Genomic DNA, 19,370 nt, shown 5'->3' with positions numbered 1-19,370 from the left:
TGCCTAGCAGGCATGGCGACTTTGAAAGGTTTCAGAAAGAACGAGCCCTGAAGGAAGTCTTAAAAATAGCTTAATACTTCTTTAAAAGCAGAATATGTCCACGCCTTGTTAAACGAATGCAAAAAAAAAAAAAATAAAAAAAAAAAAGTAAAAATGACCGACTACCTTTCGAGGACAATCTCTGTTTGGCCTATCAGGGAAATAGGCTTTTTCGTTACTGAGAGAAAGAGCTCTCAGGGACCTTAAAAAGAAGCATGAAATTTCTTAAAGGTATATGATGTCTCTGCCATCTTTAAAGATTATCCAGAATATAGATCAAGATTCTAGGATCTGTGTTAAGATGACATAAAAATGTCCGTCTTTTTCTGGTGGGTGGGGGACTGGTTTTGGGGGTTGGGGTCGTTAGAACATTGACAAATATTCCCAAAATCGCGTCGCGTTGGTTTGGATCAGGAAACTTACCAAAAACGACCAATGCTTCGTGTGAGAAAATGTCATAAAGTTGAGCGGTCCTTTATCGAAATGGCATTTCGAGTAACTTTTCAGCGATATGTTAATTACAGTTTAATCGGGTCATTACATGCAAAATTCTCATATGAGATCATTCTTGAATTTTACGTCGGAATATTAATTTCACGTTATGATTATTGCCTTACCAGGTGTAAATAAGAAGACGGCGTGCTTCTGAAAAATACAGGCAAGCCTTCCCCTGTCGGAGATGATTATATTTTGCTTATTGTATTCGGCGTTAATTTTATACATGAATGATTATCAGAGAACGGTTTTTTTTTTCGACTTTAAGAGGGATGGGTCACATGCTGTAGCAAAAGAGTCTTACAAAATACTGACCTGGCTTCTGCCCTATTTTGTCTGGCCTTTCTTCCTCGGCTGCTGCTGTTGCGTCTGTAAAATTCATTCGTCATAACAAAGCTCTCACGTAGTTATCAGTCATACCTTCTTTCACTTTGGGTTCATCAGCCAAAAATACAGTAAAAGCAAACATTAGGTGCTCTCTAATGCCCTACAACAACGTTCTTAGTTACGTTATCGCTCATGTAAAATATGAATACTCAAAGCTAAGCTGTGGAAGTATATAACTGCTTTTGATACATTAACTAAAAACAAAAATTCTACGACAAAAGACAAGAACAAATTAAAATTGACTTGAATTAAACTATCTTTTAAAGTAAGCTTTCAAAATTCGTTTTAGGTTTCCATCTGTCTTTGGAAGCCAAAGAACGAAGAATTCCTGTGCAAGCGGTCGTCCTTTCATTTGCATGGAATTTGGGGTTTACACTTGGGTCACTTCAGGTCCTTTCGTAATAGTGAAGGGTTTTAACGATGATTAGCGCTATGTTTTGATGTTATTTTGGAATCATAGTGTTGAGAGGATTTCTTAAATTTAGTAGTCTAAGGATCGATGTGGAAGGAATCGCAGATTTATGACTCTGTACCTGAATTTGACAAGAACAAATGACTTGGAATGCCAATGAGGTTGTTTGTGGAGGTGTCATGAGTATCCGTACAATTTCGCCAATATGAAATGATTATACTGATCAACGACAATGGATCTCAAATCGATGGTAAATGACGCTGACTGGGTAGTTAAACACAGAGCAGTGGATTGTACTTAAATGCCACTGTGTGCAATTCAGAAGTACATAAGTGTGTCCCTTCACTCCTGGATGAATTTTGAGTTTATTTTCTGGCAATTTCTTTAGAATCTAAGCAACTGGTCAGGAAATTTAGAGTTTAGAGGGGTAAAGACATGGTGGAAGCAATTTTGCGAGAAAACTTTTGATGATAAAGCTCGAGGTTTAGCACACATCTGTCCTCGTGGTCGGACGTGAATGGTGAACAGAGCAAGAAGCCCATCCTATCAGCCCAGATGCATGAAAGTCATTCAGCAGGCAATTACTTCAAGCCAAAGAGGCGCTGGTAATTTTCTGAAGCCTGCCATGATAAAAAAAAAAGTTGTACTTTTTGTCAAGAGGGCCTGCCTTTTGTGTTGAAGTGTGACCCAACACACTCACCTTTCCCCTTGCGGTTTAATTCTCCTTCTCCTTCCTCCTCCCCCAATTCGTTCTTTACCCTCAGGGATAGTGTTACCATCATCACCACCACCACCAAATAGGCTACCAAAGTCACCACCAAAACCACCATCACCACCATCTCCATCCTCATCCTCATCCTCAGATTCAGGAGCATCACCGCACACCTCGCCTATCCTACAGTCGTAGTCTTTTCTGCAAAACCCCACAGGTAAGCTCCAGGATATGTTCCTTTGTCAAAAGTCACTACTGTGGTATCGGAATATCTAAAGAAAAGATCAATATCACTGACAAGATATTCAAAGACTGTTACAAGAAATATCTTTAAATTGACATAATGATAAAGTTTTGTAATAAAACTTATCATCTACAGAATAGGCAATCGTGTTCAGTTGACTGTTTTACTAACAGCAAAATGAGACACAGAAATAGGCAACAGCAAGACAAAGTAGGGAAATGAGAAGAGCAGACAACTTACGCAGCCCTCTTAAAGCGACCATCTTCATCATTGGGATCATATGGAGCATCACGTTGGAATAACAGTTCTGGAGGCAAGAGAGGCAGTTCTCCAGGTGGGCCAGGAGGACCGGGTGGACCAGATGGACCAGTCTCACCCTTAGGACCAGTTGCTCCAGGAACACCCTTCGGACCTGGAGGACCAAGTAGACCTGGCAGTCCTTGAGGGCCATCTCCTCCCTTCAATCCTGAAAGACCTATAGGTCCCTGAAAGGAAAGATTTCCTGCCACTGAACTGATCTTAATAGCTTAGTTGTAGTTGTTTTTGAACTTATACATTTTTCAAAAGGTTCACTGACATCATGAAGACCTTCCAATATATTTTTATTTGTATCATGTAATAGTGTCTTACCATGGTAGGGAATTACAAATGTTCGACAAAGTTCTAAAACTGGTAGAGGTAGAGACTTTGCTTTAAATAGGATTGTAATGTCAAGCCATGTGGATTATCAATCGCTTGAAACCACTAGATGGTTTTCATTTAGTATTCTTTCATACCGTAAAACACAGGGATAAATTTCGACGTACACAAGTCCTAAACCTTTGCAGTACTTGCTTGCAACTTTTGTTTGACAACCATTTTTATTATTAGAAAATATATCAATTTTGATATTTGTTAACACAATGCCTGTCAGCCAATTACAAGGTCATTAGTCGTTATGCTGAATCTATCTGTCTTCTGATAAAAAGAAGAAAAAGTGAGAAGTGGTAAAATTGGCGTAAATTAAAGGTGTATCCACAATGGCCAATATAATATATAGTGAATTTTATCGAAATAATCTGTTTTCTAGAGATTTATATGGTTAATATAATTTTTAACCTTAGACCATGAATTGCTATTAAATGAAATGCTAAAATATGCTTTCTTTACCAGCACCAAAAGAATTGAAATCTTACTATTTTCCTTTATGTGGTTAATCGTTATCAAAATGCTCTTGCATAGCTACACTTCTAACTTCGATTTGTCCTTATGATTAGCACTATTAACTTTACAGGTTATGATACATAAATAAAGTATATCGTTCTAACTGCAAAAAGCGAACTTACAGTATAGGGAGAAAATAATCAAGCTTTCCTATTAGTGATCCATGGGACTGGGAGGTCTAAAGCACCTATACAAAGACTTATTATAAACGTGCTCCATTACAAATAATCAGAATCACATCAGATTTGGAAACAGGATACATACTGGTTCTCCTTTGACTCCAGATGGACCCTGAGGTCCTTTCATGCCAGGTTCTCCCTTTTCACCAACGTCGCCTTTAGGACCAGAAACACCTATCTCTCCACGATGACCTTTGGCACCTCGTCTGCCCCTGCTGCCTTTCTGACCTTTTTGTCCAGCATTTCCTGGAAGACCTGGCTGTCCTGGTGCGCCTTCCTTACCAGGTACTCCAACATCTCCCTGAATACAAGGGACATTATTTTACTTTTGTGCCATTTGTGTTTTCGTCTGTGACAAATTTATATACATATACATACATATATGTATAGCAGTAACCCTTGTATATAGATTGTGGAAGAACTATGATAGATCAATGTTCTATCATAGTCTCGTAGAAACAGTTAAATGTAGAGAAATGAAGTCTTCTGGATTTTTAGTAAAAAAGTTAAAGAAATTTTCAGGTTGCCATTTGCTCACTAATTGGTATATAATGTACCTTGTTTCAAAATATCTGGAAAGAAGTTTTTTTTTTTTTTTTTTTTAATTTGTCGTTATTCTGCTGCCTGGGGTTTCATTTTTCCAACTGCAAGACCAACATTAAGCAGAACTGTATCCCCAAAGAAAATTAATCAAAGCCAAAATCAAACAGCAACTGTTTTACTACTTACGGCAGGACCTGGTGAGCCACGTAGACCAGGTAGACCTTGGGGACCTGGCAGGCCTTGTGGTCCTGTAGGACCATTTGGCCCTGCAGGCCCAGGCAAACCAGTGTCACCCTTTTCACCCGGCAGACCTGGAGCTCCTTGTGCACCTGCTGGTCCCTCAGGGCCCTGAAATTTGTTTATGTTTTAGATGAAATCCAATAGGTGGTTATATCTAAAAAAAAAAGTTATGAATATCATTATGGATGATCATTTGTATTCACTAAAAATGAATTATAACAGTAAGATAAAGCAGAGATACTCACAGGCTTGCCGTTTGCTCCTGGAAGACCCATTTGTCCTGGTTGGCCAGGTTCTCCTAGTGGACCCATTTCACCCTGTTTACCATCCTCTCCATCCTTTCCAGGCACACCCTTTGGTCCTTGTTTACCAGGTTCTCCATTAGGTCCAGGGAATCCAGGTGGACCTGCACTTCCCTTAGGACCTGGAGGGCCAAGTGGTCCACGTACACCAGGGGATCCCTGTGGTCCAGGTTTTCCTTCTTCTCCCTTCGGCCCAGGTGGTCCTTGTTTGCCCTTCAAAGAAATATTACTGCACATCAAACAAGAGTTTCTATACGCAAGGACTTTTTTTCAGTCACTCTGTGATTGAGCATAATTATGTATAATAAATAAAACTTACGTGTTTTCCATCTGTTCCAGGTGGTCCTGGTACACCAGGTTGCCCTGGCTCACCCTTTTCGCCTTGTAAACCATCGGGACCAGGAGGACCAGGCAAACCTTGTCCTCCTTTGCTACCAGGTGGACCATCGTCTCCAGTTGGGCCTAAAGGTCCTGGTGGGCCACGTTTTCCATGGTCACCCTTTTCTCCTTTTGCACCAGATGGTCCTGGAAGTCCTTGTAATCCTGCCGGTCCAGCAGGTCCTGGCAAACCTACAGGTCCATCTTCTCCCTTGCGACCACTTCGACCCATTAGACCTGGTGCGCCACGTTCACCAGGAGCTCCAGGGGATCCTGGGGCACCTCGTAACCCTTGCAGTCCTTGCGGACCAGGTGGACCCTGAGATATATTGATAATCATGAGCACCATTATATTAACAAGAGTACTGGTAATCAAAGATGAAGCAGAAGATGCAACAGAGATGACAAAAAGAATGATGAACTAAGAACATTAACCATAGATATCGCCATCACATTTATTGTTGCTGACATGAGCACCAGTAGTAGCAATAACTATTTTGGCTAAAAATAAGATCACTTGAATCTGAATGACAGTACCTGTGTTCCTTTTCCTCCCTTGAACCCTTTCTCTCCTGGGGGACCAGCTTCACCCTTGTCTCCATCCTCTCCTGGCTCTCCCACGGGTCCAGGAGGTCCGGGCAAACCTTGAAGAAAAACACATATGTTAATAACAAGATGAGTTCTGCATTTAACCATCTGATGTGATGGAATCAACCCACTGTGACTTTTGAATTGACTATTTTCAGTATAAACGTCGTATGTTAAAAACTTTTCTTGGCTACCTATTTAATAGAAAAAAAATATTAGGACTCCGTTTTTTCTCGTTTTGCTGAGAATTTTGGTAAGTCATTGTGTTGCAAAGAACATCTTTTAGTATACTCCTTTACTTCCCCATGTTGGTGTAAATTTCTTATCAAATGGTTGATCAAATCTTTGGAACTTTTCTCATTCCTAAAATCCTTTGAAATTCAGTTTAAAAGAAATCTTCAAAAACTATCTCAGAAAAATCTTGTTTCTATAATGGAAACCAAATAGTAACATGAAGAGCACTAAAATGGAAAATTTATCATCGTTCATGTTATCAGCAGATATTAATTGAATTCTGTGAAATAGATAATTTACTAATAAGATCATTTGTAGAAGTTAAGCTCGTAGCAATAGGAACTTCAAAAAATGAGCAAGAAAAATTATTTATCAGTGATGATATTCTTTCGAGCGTCTCTTCACACTTTTTCTTAAATTTTAAAAGACTATTTAACTACTCTGGATGTCTTTTATTAATTATTACATTGTATTTTAATTATATAGAGGCATTAATCGTATGTACAGGCTACCTGGAACATTACTCCTTTTTTTTATTTTTGGCTTTATATATCAAAAAAGCTTTCCACTTGGGTATATAAATACCTACAAAAATATAAGTATTCCACTTCTGGTATATAAATATCTATAAATTTCTAAGAACAAATTAAAACAAGAAAAACTTATTCACGTTATTGTGATATATGTTGGTAACTAACACTAATCTATCTATGATATAATATTATTTCAGGGGTTGCCTTGGCTTTATCAAGTAGTGGTAAACTGAACAGTTCCATCCCGATGAATATGACGAAAGTAGAAGGTGAAAATATGAATATATTCCTACATTTTTTGTTATTTTACTCTGTTTCACCAATATATTTAAATGACACAGTTAGATCTACGCCACTTGGGTTATAAGTGAACTTACCTCGCTGGCCTGGGAGGCCGTCTCGGCCAGTTGGACCAGGAGGTCCTGGGTCACCCTATTAAAAGAAATGATATTCATGATAATATTTACCAGTTAGGTAATCCCATAAGAATATATCAAAACTTTTCCAGAATACCAAAATCAGTTGATCTAGAGCTAAATCACATAATTATTATATGTATTTTATGAACTTATCTACTCACGCTCTCTCCTTTCGCTCCAGAGGATCCCCGTGGTCCACGAGGACCAATTTTTCCTTCTGGTCCTTGGGGCCCAGCATTGCCTGCCAATCCCTGTGCACCCTTGTCTCCCGGAGGACCAGCTGGACCTGGCGGTCCTGATTCACCCTTGAGACCTGCTGCGCCCTGGAAAATGCGTCATTAAAACTTGAATTACGGAAATAGTGGGATTCGAGTATTTCTTATTTATTACACGACAATTGAAGATATGAAAAGTAGAAATAAAGAATGTACACTTACAGGAATTCCTGCGAGACCACGTTCTCCTGGGAATCCAGGCATACCAGGAGGACCGACAGGACCAGTCTTTCCTGGGGGACCCATCGGTCCAGGTGGACCCTCTTTCCCAGCATCACCAGGTCTGCCTTCTTGACCAGGAACTCCTGGTGCACCAGGTGGCCCAGCTTCACCTGGCGTGCCAGGCTCACCAGCTGGTCCAATAGGACCAACTACCCCCGGTGGACCTGGAGGCCCTTCATTTCCTGGCTCACCCTGTAATGAAAAAGAAATAGGCCAAGTTTTGTTAAGCCGACTCTAAATATGAAGTATTTCAGTTTTGCTGGTTCAAATAAATTCTTTTCAATGGTGACTAAAAGAAATGGACCAAGTTTGTTAAGCTGACTCTAAATATCAAGTATTTCAGTTTTGTTGGTTCAAAGAAATTCTTTTCAAATGTGATAAAATTATAGAAAAGAAATACTAACAGGAGGACCACGTTCACCAGGTGGCCCAGCAATTCCATCTTTTCCATCAGGTCCTGGAGGTCCCGATTCACCTGCAAATCCAAGTGGTCCTTCTGGTCCCTGGAAACCTTGTTCACCAATTGGGCCTGGTGGACCTGGCTGTCCTGTATCACCCTTGGGTCCGGGAAATCCAAGTTTCCCTCGTCTTCCTCGTTTTCCTTGGAAGCCCTATTTGGAAGATATGTATATATTACCATCATGAAGTATTATCAGTACCAGGTCGTTGGTAACTGAGTCTACAGCTAACCAAACATTTTAATCCTGGGTGGAAGTTAGTTTTCAAGTAGATAGTTATAACAAAAAACCACACTTTTAAAAGAACAATAAACTGTTACTTGATGTCAGTTATTATACTTACTCGAGGCCCTTGTTCTCCTCGTTCTCCTGGTAGACCAGGGTGACCTCGTTCACCTTTATCTCCTGGCCTTCCTAATAATCCTGGTGAGCCTTTGTCGCCTTTGTCCCCTGGAGGACCTGGATAGCCAGGGAAACCTGGAACCCCAAGCTTTCCCTTTTCACCATCTGGGCCGGGGGCACCAGTTTCGCCTCGTGGTCCTTCGAAACCCTGCGAGTTTTCCAAAGTTACCATTAAATTGCTTTAAATCATTGCTTACTATTGTCAAATTATTTATGCATATGGTTATTATATCTTCACATCAGCTAACCTATGGAGAATCTGTTTATAAATATTTGTAACCTGTATTTACCTTTGGTCCTTCTGGCCCTTCAAGTCCAGCTTGGCCTTCTGGTCCAACCTCTCCACGTTCTCCTTTCAGTCCCATGTCACCCTTTTCGCCCTCTGAACCTTGGTCCCCCTTATCTCCCTTCTCTCCTTGGATACCTCTATTCCCTTGATCTCCTTTCACTCCCCGTGATCCAGGGAACCCTATTGGACCCTGAAGCATGAAAGACCTTTTCAGTGATAATCAGTTATAATGAAACATTTGTTTATAAATTAATTTTCTTTTTTTTTAATCCAAAGGTAAGGTTGTTTTGATATAATAGTGAGTTACATGTTTAATTTTCTATACATACAGTAGATTACTTTTAATAAAAAAAAAAAAAACTATTCCATATGCAGTATTATTCTGGTGCTCAAAATATTTACATTACCTGTGACCCAGTGGGACCTTTGTCGCCTTTAGAACCAACAATGCCAGGATTTCCAGGATGTCCAGGTAAACCATCAGCACCAGCTAAGCCTGGTAAACCAGGCTTACCACGTGGTCCCTGTAAAATGATATTCGTTGCATTGTATTACACATAAGAAACTTTACTCTTACTGATAACAAACTTAATTTTACGGTTAATTCTTATTAAATGTGCTACAAGAAAACCAAATAAAAATAAATGTAGTGTTTTGTAGCTCTGATACTCACAGCAGGACCAGGTGGACCAAGGAGACCTTGAGGACCCGGAGGACCAATAGGCCCATTAGGTCCAGCCTGACCAGGTGGGCCAGGCTGGCCTGCAGGTCCGTTGATGCCTTTAGGACCAAGAGAGCCTTCACTACCAGGAATGCCAGGAGGGCCAGGCAAGCCAGGGAATCCTCTCGGTCCAATGAAACCACGAGGGCCCTGAAAATCAAAAATTAAGGTTAAAGCAATTTTATTTTTAAATGATCGTTACTGCATCTTTAGAAAATTAAGATCTAGAAGACAGATATAAACAGAAGGATAGTTTGTTAATATATTTTCCCTGCAAAGATTTAGATAAATTCTGCTAATACTTTCATTGAAAGCTACACAAACTTCAAGAGAAGACTAACCATTTCACCTGGAAGGCCAGTCAGGCCAGGAGCACCCGGTTCACCAGGCATTCCTTCATGACCCGGAAGCCCTGACGCTCCTGTCGATCCTTGTACACCCCTATGACCTTTGTCGCCAGGCATTCCTGCAGATGACCTCGGGATGTAGTACTGTTTATTTTTTTTACGACTATAACAAAGTTTAATCGATCTGTTACCCTTATGGCTTTTCTTAATTTCCTCTAAAATGTGGAAATGCATGCAATATTTTTTGTTTAATAAGTTTCTTTAGCTGAGATAGTAATCTAATTGATACCACATGAAGGTTTTGAAAATAAATAACCATTTATTGCTGACTGAGCAGTTTCATCTTTCTCTTGTGGAACTGAATAAAATATGATCTTCATATCACAGTTGCAAGTAACTGTAACTAAAGGAATTAGACATTTACACCAGTCGATATATTTTGATCAAAGCAATAAAACTGTAAGAGCACAACTAACTAACCAAAAGCAGCAGTGAAAACTAATCTAAGAAACAAAATATCTCAGTGAAATATTAACAGCAATGCTGACGCTAAAATTAGAACTCATTATCATAAAGAAACTGTACTACTGTGTGCATGTTATAATCACCTGGTAGACCCCGAAGACCAGGGTCGCCCTTAGAGCCAGGGATACCAGAGAGACCACGTTCTCCATCTCTTCCAGGTCGACCTCGTCTACCGGTACGCCCCAGAGGCCCGATGTTACCTCTCATACCTCTTGGACCCTGTACAACACAGAATAAACAAATACGGCTTCAGTTTTGGTTGCGATTGGCATCCAAAATCACCATAACAGTAAGCGTTTAGAATAACATTATTATCCCGTGAAGTGTGAGTGTTTCCATTGCAGGCAAAATTTCCAATTTACGTACCGGCTCTCCCATATCTCCAGGCTCTCCTTTCACACCAACGTCCCCAGAAGGTCCTTCAGGGCCAGGGAGACCGGTGAGACCCATTGGACCTGCCACTCCTCGCATGGCCATCATGTGCTGGGATAACATTTGCTGGAATTGCTCAATCATCTGGTCTGGTCCTTTTTGGTTCCCTTCTAAATTTAACTGTGAATAAAGAAAAGAACATGATTTGCAACACTTCAGATGGTACAGATTGATTGTGCCCCTTTGTAGTAAATTTCCCGAGAAATATTTTCAACAGTGAGTTGGAAATAGGAGAATTTAAAATTAAATACCAAGAAGTAATGATTTCGTTCTTATTATCAGTATTACTTTTGAATTTCTATTAAATTAAAATTATAGTGAGGCTAACAGAACGTTGTAGGCCATCATAAACATTGTCCAATGTTTGTAGTAACATGTATTACTCAGATTAACAATTGTATGACTAAACAAATCAAAAACGGTGTACCAGAGTGTATTTAATAAGCTGAGGGAAAATCATTGTAAATTACTATTTATAAAAAATGGCCCTGTGCCCGCTCTGAAAATAATGTTAACCAGCCAAAATTCGTTCCAAAATTTGGCTGTCGAGAATTACATAAAACTGTGGAATTTGAAAGACTTAACAAAGTTATAAGCTTCGTAATTAAGGTCATTAATTTTTATTTTACTTATTTTTTTCTTAGCTTTGTTAAAAATATTTTTGAAGAAAGGCATACGCAATTTCTCATTCATTTTTGTTCGTCATATCTTTCTAGAGATATCTTCAAAACATTACTCTCATAACTGCCTTCATAAGGTACGCACCGGTATCATGAAAACGTGTCCAGGTGGTCCGGATAGGCCGTCTGTGCCTGGTAAACCATCTCTGCCGGGTTCACCTTTCGGTCCTAAAGGTCCTGGGGGTCCTTGAGGACCCGGATAACCACGCAGGACGCCCTGGGGTAAGAAAGCCTGGCCTGATTCCAAGTCTCCTTCCGATGCTGCTATTCCATAACCCTGAAGAACAAAAGGAGGTCACTTCAGAATGACTAATAATTCGTTTTTTGACACTGAAGCGATGCTGGACAACAAGCAATCAGAAGGTTTACAGCTGAATTCAGCCAAAATGATTATAGAAAAAAAGGCGTATTTTTATTCCGAAAGAGGCGTAGCGTTTATCCAGTTTTTAATTGCTATGTGTTATGAACAGATTTACCGCTTCGATGGTGACGTTGTCGTTGGCGTAAGATGTAGTGGAGTAGACCGTCTCATCGTCACTTCCCCCAACGTATTCGATGTTCGTCTGGGCCAGGGCCTGGGGATCAGGGAGCTCTTGGTCGCAGTTTGGCATGAAGACCTCGCAATGTTCGTAAGCTGCTTCTGGGCCGCCGTAGATGTCGAGTTGTTGAATATCTCCCTGACAGAAGTTGGCATTTAATGTGATGGATGTTAGGTAGTACTTGGAGCTCCCATTAACCTTATATCTCTCTCTCTCTCTCTCTCTCTCTCTCTCTCTCTCTCTCTCTCTCTCTCTCTCTCTCTCTCTCACACACATAAATTTATTATTATTTCAAACAATTCTCCTTATCTTTATTACGCTGTAGTCTAGTTTCCCAACTTGTAACATCTGCGATATTCAAATAAGCTGAATGGGCAAACGGTGAATGTTTTATGAAGGAACATTGGAGATGATTTTGAGAACAGAAATGTAAAAAGTTCAAAGAATTAAAAGTCAAAATCTATACTCCCGCAGAGAGCGCGCAAAATGTCCCTACGTGTCAGGGCCCGAATGAAGTGAACATTTCTATTTGACACATTCTTCGCCCTACGTCAGGAATATTTCTTACAGCGAAGTACTTCTCCTCGAGGAGTTGTTGACCGAGGAGGATGATTCCCGCCTTGGAGATGTGGGATGGAGAGTCCCTTGGCAGAGGATGGGTCATGGAGGTCTCGCAGTCTACCAGTAGGGTCACGCTGTTTCCCTTGATGCTAAGACCGAGTCGATGCCACCTGAGACGGGAAAAAGGTTTCGAATGAAGACACGAGCTTTTAAAAATACTGTCGAGAATCCTAATGGAAAGACACCCAGCTTTAGATGAAAAGAATAAAAATCAAGCGAGAGGTAACGGTTTTAATTTTCGATTTTCTTCTTAATGAAAGGTATATGATTGTGCTAGTCAGTTTATCTTTAGAAACCTTTATTAAAAATCAAAAGCGTACTCATATATATTTATATATATATATATATATATATATATATATATATATATATATATATGTGTGTGTGTGTGTGTGTGTGTGTGTGTGTGTGTGTGTGTGTGTGTGTGTGTGTGTGTAAACCATTTGATTTCAAATGTCAGTTTCACAGTATTCAGGATTGTAATGTATCAACTAAAATATAATGATTACCAATTTTTATTATTTTCTTTTCTCTTGCTGATAACGAAAGTTGGAGCTTTTCCCTCTGCGTGTAAGTTATTCCCAAGGTATAGTAAACTCCATATCAATAAATTTTTTTGTAGTTACTTAATAATAAAAAAATGCATTCACATGCTCTTCCAACTGTACATGAACCAAAGAGGGCGACTGAGGGAGATTTAGTGCGAGAGAAAATGGGGATTTTTAGCACTAAAGAAAATAGGAAGACTTTTTACTATAGAAAATGGGAAGATTTAGTGCCCAGTTCTTACTTCCCGTCGTTGATTGCAACTCCAAATTCAGTGGTGTTTCCTTCCTTAGGATTCCCGTCTTGGTCTTGGTAGAATAGCTTGACGACGTCTCCAACCTCCACCAGGAGTTGGTCATCACCAGAGTCAGAGTAGAGACCAAAAAGGACTGAACTCGACCCTTGGTCAGGTCTTAAGGTCGTCATGATGCTGAAGTCTTCAGGAAATTCATCTGAAATACACAGTTTGCGGTCAAGAAGGCTTTGCAACTTCTGGCTCAAATTGCTGATCCCTATGGTATAATCAATATTTTTTTTTTTTTATTAATTTCTTCCATAACTATTTGGATAGTGTGTTCTGTTTATTGATAATGTGGTATATATATTTATATTTCCTCATGAAGTATAGGCTAAATAGCAATTAATTCAAACTTCAGTAAAAGCTCTAACCAAGGCTTCTGAAATGAATGATTTCAATGATGTCAACAGGATCCGATGCCTTGCTTTTTGGGACATTATGTTTTATGCATCAATTTGTATAAGTTTTTCTTGAAGGACAGAACAGAGAAACTTACCAGGGAAGAGTCGATCAGTGGGGACGGTGAGGACAGCTTGCTTGGCGACTTTGTAGGCGATGTCGTGACCATCTTGGCCGGGTCTCTCGTCGCACATGCCACGGGTCGTGACCACGCCCAAGGGCTGCTCCCTTACGCCGACCGCCTCCAGCAAGCTGCCTCCCGCTGCGTGGAATAGAGAGAGATAAATCTTAATAGTAATGATAATGATGATGAAAAGCATGCCTCTTAATACTGCTTCCAAAGATGTGCAACCGTAATTATTATTATTATTATTATTATTATTATTATTATTATTATTATTATTATTATTATTATTATTATTATTATTATTAATCAGTTGAACCCTGTTCATATGGAACAAGCCCACAGGAGCAATAGACTTGAAGTTCAAGCTTCCAAAAAATATGGTATCCATTTGAAAGAAATAGCAGAAGATAATAGGAAATACAGAAAGAAGAGATCTGTCATTGCATAAGAAAAAATAAATTAACTCATTGAAAAACAGATAAAAATGTAGGTAAAATATTAAAGTACACAGAAAATTGTTTTTGGGCAGTAATGCATTGCATCTTCGCTTGAGCTTTTAACGTACCAATTTCGACAAAGAGAGAGAGAGAGAGAGAGAGAGAGAGAGAGAGAGAGAGAGAGAGAGAGAGAGAGAGCGTGTGAGCGTTGTGGTTGTCCTGAAGAGCGAAATTCGAAAGGTACGATAAGACAGCTGGAGCCACTTATTGTCATGAAAATGGAGGACGGTTCTTGAATATTGATGGGAAAACACGAGTGGAAGCCGCTGAGACGAAGTGCCTGCACCACAAATGTGGAATCATGAGGAACGCAGAAAAAGACGACTTTGTAGAAACGTCGTCAGGGCGAAAAAGTGGATCGTGTGTCAGCGTGGTTGCTTAATGTTGTGGGGAGACCTGTCTAGTGGCTGTGTAATCTGGAAGCCTTGTGAGGATGAGAAAAGAGCCTGCAAAGTGATGCGTAGACGGATTTGGAAAAGAGGCGAGACTGTGCAATATAAAGGTGAAGGATGAGGTAATCTCAGTCAAGTACTATATGGGAGGTTTTGACTTGATGCTGTCGATGAAGGGTTGATAGAAATTTTAATATTTTTTTTATAATTTACGTACGTTTTTATTTATTTATTTGTTAATCTGTTGATTTATTTTTATTCGCTAATAACTGATCTCTTCTTTATGTATTTCCTATTACCTCCTATTACTTCTTTCAGATGAACACCATATTCTTTGGGAGCTTGAATTTCAAGTCAGTGGCCCCTGTGGGCTTGTTCCATATGAATAGGGTTCATTTTCTGAATAATAATAATTATTATTACTCCTTGATTCAGAAATAAATGGATGATTGAGGCAATGACTGTTGCCTTGGTTTTATCTCGTGAAAATAAGTTTCCAGTCGTGAAAATATGATCTAAGATTTCTACATGTCTGTCAAACTTCCATCCTATCCACTTCCAATAGACATTTGTTGCGGTACAGAGTCATTTTCTTTAAAATTAGGATACTTCGCCCACGTCCCTGTCCCTCCCAGCCGTTGGGATCCTGAATCCCTTCAGGTAATCTTCTGAGAGTGAGTATCAACAGAAGGACGTCCAGAGAACATCCACCGATGTTGACTCGGTCTCTCCAAGCTCAGAACCCGACTCGCCCACCTGAGTTTGACCTTTGCAGGTGTCACGCAAAGTTCTCAGGTGCTGATCATATCTCGAACTTCCTTTGAAATATATTCTTCGAAATATACCGTTTCGACGGTCTATGTTGTGCCCTGTCAGCAACAAGTCGATATTAAATTGCAGTGTAGTATTATTGGGTTGTCAAAACACTGTCGTTATCTGTTCTTCCGTTATTGTATCCTTCCGATTTATGACAATATATGCACGAGAGCATAAATCAGATAAATTTGGGAAAGGCATAGGTTGTCTGTCCTTTCCTCACAGTGGGAAAATTAATCTCATATATAAAAAGATTAATTTAAGTTGAATGTGATCGCAAACGATCGCCAAATATTATGGAAGAAAGAAATCGACTTCATTGAAGATGGATTTTTGGTGCAAGAATGACGCCGCTTTCTTCCTTTCTTATGAAATAACAATTGTCTGTCTTAATAAAAGTACTGACTGACATTAAAAAAAAAAATATGGATACTAGTCTGATGCCGTGTCAAAAGCATTCACGTCGTAAATCTCGAGATTTATTTCATTTGAAGTATTTCTCTATTTTTTCTCCCCTTGTCCCATACCCTCTCATTTTTTCCCGTACCTTCTAACGCTCCCGTGATTCCATTATGTGGTATGGTATAAAAAAAAATTCAAGAAGGAAATCCGGTTAATTCATTTTTCTTGAAGTAAATTTGTTCTGACACCTTCGGGGGAGAGACCATATGGCCCGTGCCTAAAGACATTACACTCGCACCGTTGAGCTGTAACTACAGTCCACTGTTTATGAAATGTTATTTGACTTAATTATCATACTTCGTTTGTGTCTGTCTTCCTTTTATCTTATGTTGTAATGATGTAAGATTTAACAAGGAAACACGAAGATGAGATGTATATTATACTGGATATTTATACACATTCTTGTACACACTGGATACATATGCAAATTCATACTGGTATTGGCACAGGATTACATGGAATGACCCTAAGTAGAGAGTATTCCTTCATCATGTCACGCAATGCAAAATCAGTTTCTAACTGACTAAAAGTCTTCAACTATTCATGTGTCCTACTCTGAACAATCTTTTTTTTTCCCTTAAGGGTCATAAATGTCTAAATCATAATAATGGTAATTTGTCAAAATGGTCAACAGATACCCACACCAACGTTATCCATCTGAAGGGTCCCCCCACCCAGTGATAGCATTCTTGAGATATCTAGCTAACAATGTTCACAGGCATTCGCTCACGGGGCAAAGCACAGGAATCCATACTTCGTTGGCAGAGGTAATTATCGTTTGAGCGCGTGTTACTTTATCTCACGAATGGGTAAATAGAAACTGATGAAACTTTGCGGATATATTCTTAAGGTGACATCTTCGAGAGGATCAACTTCTGAGAGAGATCTACAGTGAGTTTGGCTAATTTAACTGGTAAATAATTGTCCTCTGGTTCTGTCATAAGTTGAACATCTCGCGAGGGTCACCTGTCAAATACATCTACCAAATTTCAGCAAATTCAGTTAAGTCGTTCTTGAACATGTTCAGTTCCATGCACTAAGGGGCAAACAAATTTAATGAGAAGCAATATGCAGAAGTCTGCTGCGTGTATGACATAATCCATATCCTCATAGATATCTTCTACTCTACTGAATATTCTTAGGAAGTTCTTAAAAGAGTGAATGACTCATTTATAGGAACCATAAATCTTACGTCGTAAACCCATGAAGACGCTAGCATGACATAGGACAAGCTGTCGACTGAGTAATATACTCGACTGATAAAAAACCGATTCTGTATAAAATGCTGACAATTTGTATCACACTTACGAGCAGTAACGAAGATATCCATGGGGCTTTAAAAGTACTTCCATGTTTGAGGAGGTAAATTAATTACCGTCGTTAATTGGGAAAGCGTAAGGGCAGTAACAGGCACAGATATCTGCATGTAATGAAATGTGTGGATGTCATCACTCTAATATGCACTTGCCTCTGCGTCTTATATATATTCAGATGCGCAAAAATGCAGTCACTGCAAAACATTATGTTGCACAAGGACGAGGTTACCAGTGAAGAAAGGACCTTTTTAACGCCTGACGATGTCCTTCGTAGGTGCTGGTGGGAGGCTGATATTTAGAGAAGGATGCAATCATGGCCTCCCTGTCTGAGTCTTCTGCCGCTCTAGAAAATGAAACTTTCGAAAAATGCTTCAAGGCTGAACGAACGGTCAAACGAAAGCAAAATGCCAAGCAAACCGGAAACAGATGTTTAGGGGGTGGTGGGGGGTGGGGTTTGGTGAATTGGGGAGGGGAGGGGAGGGGGGAGGGGGCCAACAATGCCCTGCTAAAGATGAGACAAGCAGGAAGCAGCAGGGTGGGCGACAATGAAAGAAGGAGTCTGTGCAATAGATCAGTCGTTTGAGGCGAGGACGGGTTTTTGCCGCCACGCACTCACTCTCTGCCGAATCTGATGGGTTTCCCAGCACCTTCTCGAATGCTCTCTCTCTCTCTCTCTCTCTCTCTCTCTCTCTCTCTCTCTCTCTCTCTCTCGTGCAGTTTGTTTGCAGCTTGAGTGATATCTTAACCACTGCGATTGTCGTCTTTTTTTATTGGCGATGCTCGTAGTGAGGCCAATTCTGACGGCCCTCTCATGGCGTTAATGGTTTGCGTGTGATGCTTAACCTTGCTTCGTAAACAAACATTGTCTAAAAATATCCGTAATAGTTAGTGGAGTAAGTTTTTTTATCACACTACGCCATTCGTCAAGCATATAGTTAACTGAATGGACCTACCACGCACTTTATCTTCTGTTACAATACATTTCATGATTATAATATAATCAGGAACGCTTAAGCTCAGAAGATTAGATACGATTATGTTTTAATATAAGAATTTATGCTCTTTAATTAAGAATGTCTTCTAAGACTTCCCACAACTGCAACGGATTAGGAACCAGCCGAGTGAGTTGGTGGTTGTTCTAATCCAGTCTGCTCAAAAGGAACTCGAATCGTTTTTACTTTTCCCCTCTGAAACTCGGGTACTGTTGCATAATAAATAAGATCTCGATTTTTCAATTGACCGCCTAAGATTGTCCGTGCCGTCACAGTCACATTTGAAATTACTTCGCTCGACTAGCGTTTCAGTGCTTATTTTCGATCAAGTCACATAATGGCACTCACAAATGACGGATAATAACATGAAATTAAATTGAATAAGAATATGCTCTGAGAATATACAGTAATATGATTTTTCTCAAATTTCGATTTAGATCAGTTGTATAGACAAATACGCGGCATTTTGAAGGCTGGGCTCGAGGAAGATGTATGGGAGTGCAAAACGGGAAAAGGAAAAGGGGTAAGGAAGCAGATGATAGTCATGTGTACCCTGAAGGAAGATGTCACAAGAATTAGGAAGCACTAGAGCAGAGAGAGAATCCCAGAGTCTGCGAATAGGACGAATAGATAAATCACCATTATATGCGAAGGGAGAATATAGAAGCTCATTCGAAATAGAAAAAATTCTCTCTCTCTCTCTCTCTCTCTCTCTCTCTCTCTCTCTCTCTCTCTCTCTCTCTCTCTCTCTCTCTCTCTGAGTTCCTCGGTCAAGTGAAATTAACATAGTTTCTTTAGGACGCTGAAATCTTTCTCTCCCTCTCTCTCAAAAAAAAAAAAGCTTCTGTGATGGTATTTTTTTTTTGTACCCATACATTAGTGTAGGTGGCTAGAGGGGCCAGAGCTTTTAAAATAATTAGGTAATGAGGGGCCATTTGGAGGAGGAAAGAGTGACCATTTCGAGGTACTGGGATAAAGGCAGAGGGGTAGACCTAGAAATTGTTGGATGGGTGGAAAAGAAGAGGCATTGAATGGAACGGGATTAGCATCCAGGGAGTTGAACCGTGCAGTGTCTGTCAGGGGTTGGTGCGCTGCTAATAGTCTCT

General features: G+C 39.9%; 1 protein-coding gene across 4 annotated transcripts in view; it reads right to left on the bottom strand.

The window, feature by feature from the left end:
• Window positions 1-19,370, bottom strand: part of LOC136836930 (collagen alpha-1(XI) chain-like) — a 57,654-nt gene that overhangs the window by 5,390 nt on the left and 32,894 nt on the right. The window contains exons 2-25 of one of the 4 annotated variants that reach the window (XM_067101431.1): window positions 13,760-13,924; window positions 13,210-13,417; window positions 12,367-12,529; window positions 11,736-11,936; window positions 11,345-11,536; window positions 10,514-10,699; window positions 10,231-10,366; window positions 9,617-9,741; window positions 9,228-9,425; window positions 8,962-9,078; window positions 8,556-8,744; window positions 8,207-8,413; window positions 7,810-8,016; window positions 7,346-7,597; window positions 7,070-7,231; window positions 6,867-6,921; window positions 5,672-5,778; window positions 5,076-5,453; window positions 4,700-4,969; window positions 4,401-4,562; window positions 3,757-3,972; window positions 2,530-2,774; window positions 2,034-2,246; window positions 850-903 (exon numbers count right to left, since the gene is read on the bottom strand). In XM_067101431.1, the coding sequence (XP_066957532.1) occupies window positions 850-903; window positions 2,034-2,246; window positions 2,530-2,774; window positions 3,757-3,972; window positions 4,401-4,562; window positions 4,700-4,969; window positions 5,076-5,453; window positions 5,672-5,778; window positions 6,867-6,921; window positions 7,070-7,231; window positions 7,346-7,597; window positions 7,810-8,016; window positions 8,207-8,413; window positions 8,556-8,744; window positions 8,962-9,078; window positions 9,228-9,425; window positions 9,617-9,741; window positions 10,231-10,366; window positions 10,514-10,699; window positions 11,345-11,536; window positions 11,736-11,936; window positions 12,367-12,529; window positions 13,210-13,417; window positions 13,760-13,924 (4,408 nt within the window). The remainder of the gene's footprint in view (window positions 1-849; window positions 904-2,033; window positions 2,247-2,529; window positions 2,775-3,756; window positions 3,973-4,400; window positions 4,563-4,699; window positions 4,970-5,075; window positions 5,454-5,671; window positions 5,779-6,866; window positions 6,922-7,069; window positions 7,232-7,345; window positions 7,598-7,809; window positions 8,017-8,206; window positions 8,414-8,555; window positions 8,745-8,961; window positions 9,079-9,227; window positions 9,426-9,616; window positions 9,742-10,230; window positions 10,367-10,513; window positions 10,700-11,344; window positions 11,537-11,735; window positions 11,937-12,366; window positions 12,530-13,209; window positions 13,418-13,759; window positions 13,925-19,370) is intronic. The other 3 variants (XM_067101432.1, XM_067101433.1, XM_067101434.1) reach the window with 3 other exon arrangements.

The sequence above is a fragment of the Macrobrachium rosenbergii genome, chromosome 57, assembly GCF_040412425.1.
Source record: "Macrobrachium rosenbergii isolate ZJJX-2024 chromosome 57, ASM4041242v1, whole genome shotgun sequence".
In the NCBI taxonomy this organism is placed as follows: domain Eukaryota; kingdom Metazoa; phylum Arthropoda; class Malacostraca; order Decapoda; family Palaemonidae; genus Macrobrachium; species Macrobrachium rosenbergii.
This window is presented reverse-complemented; position numbering and strand designations above follow the sequence as displayed.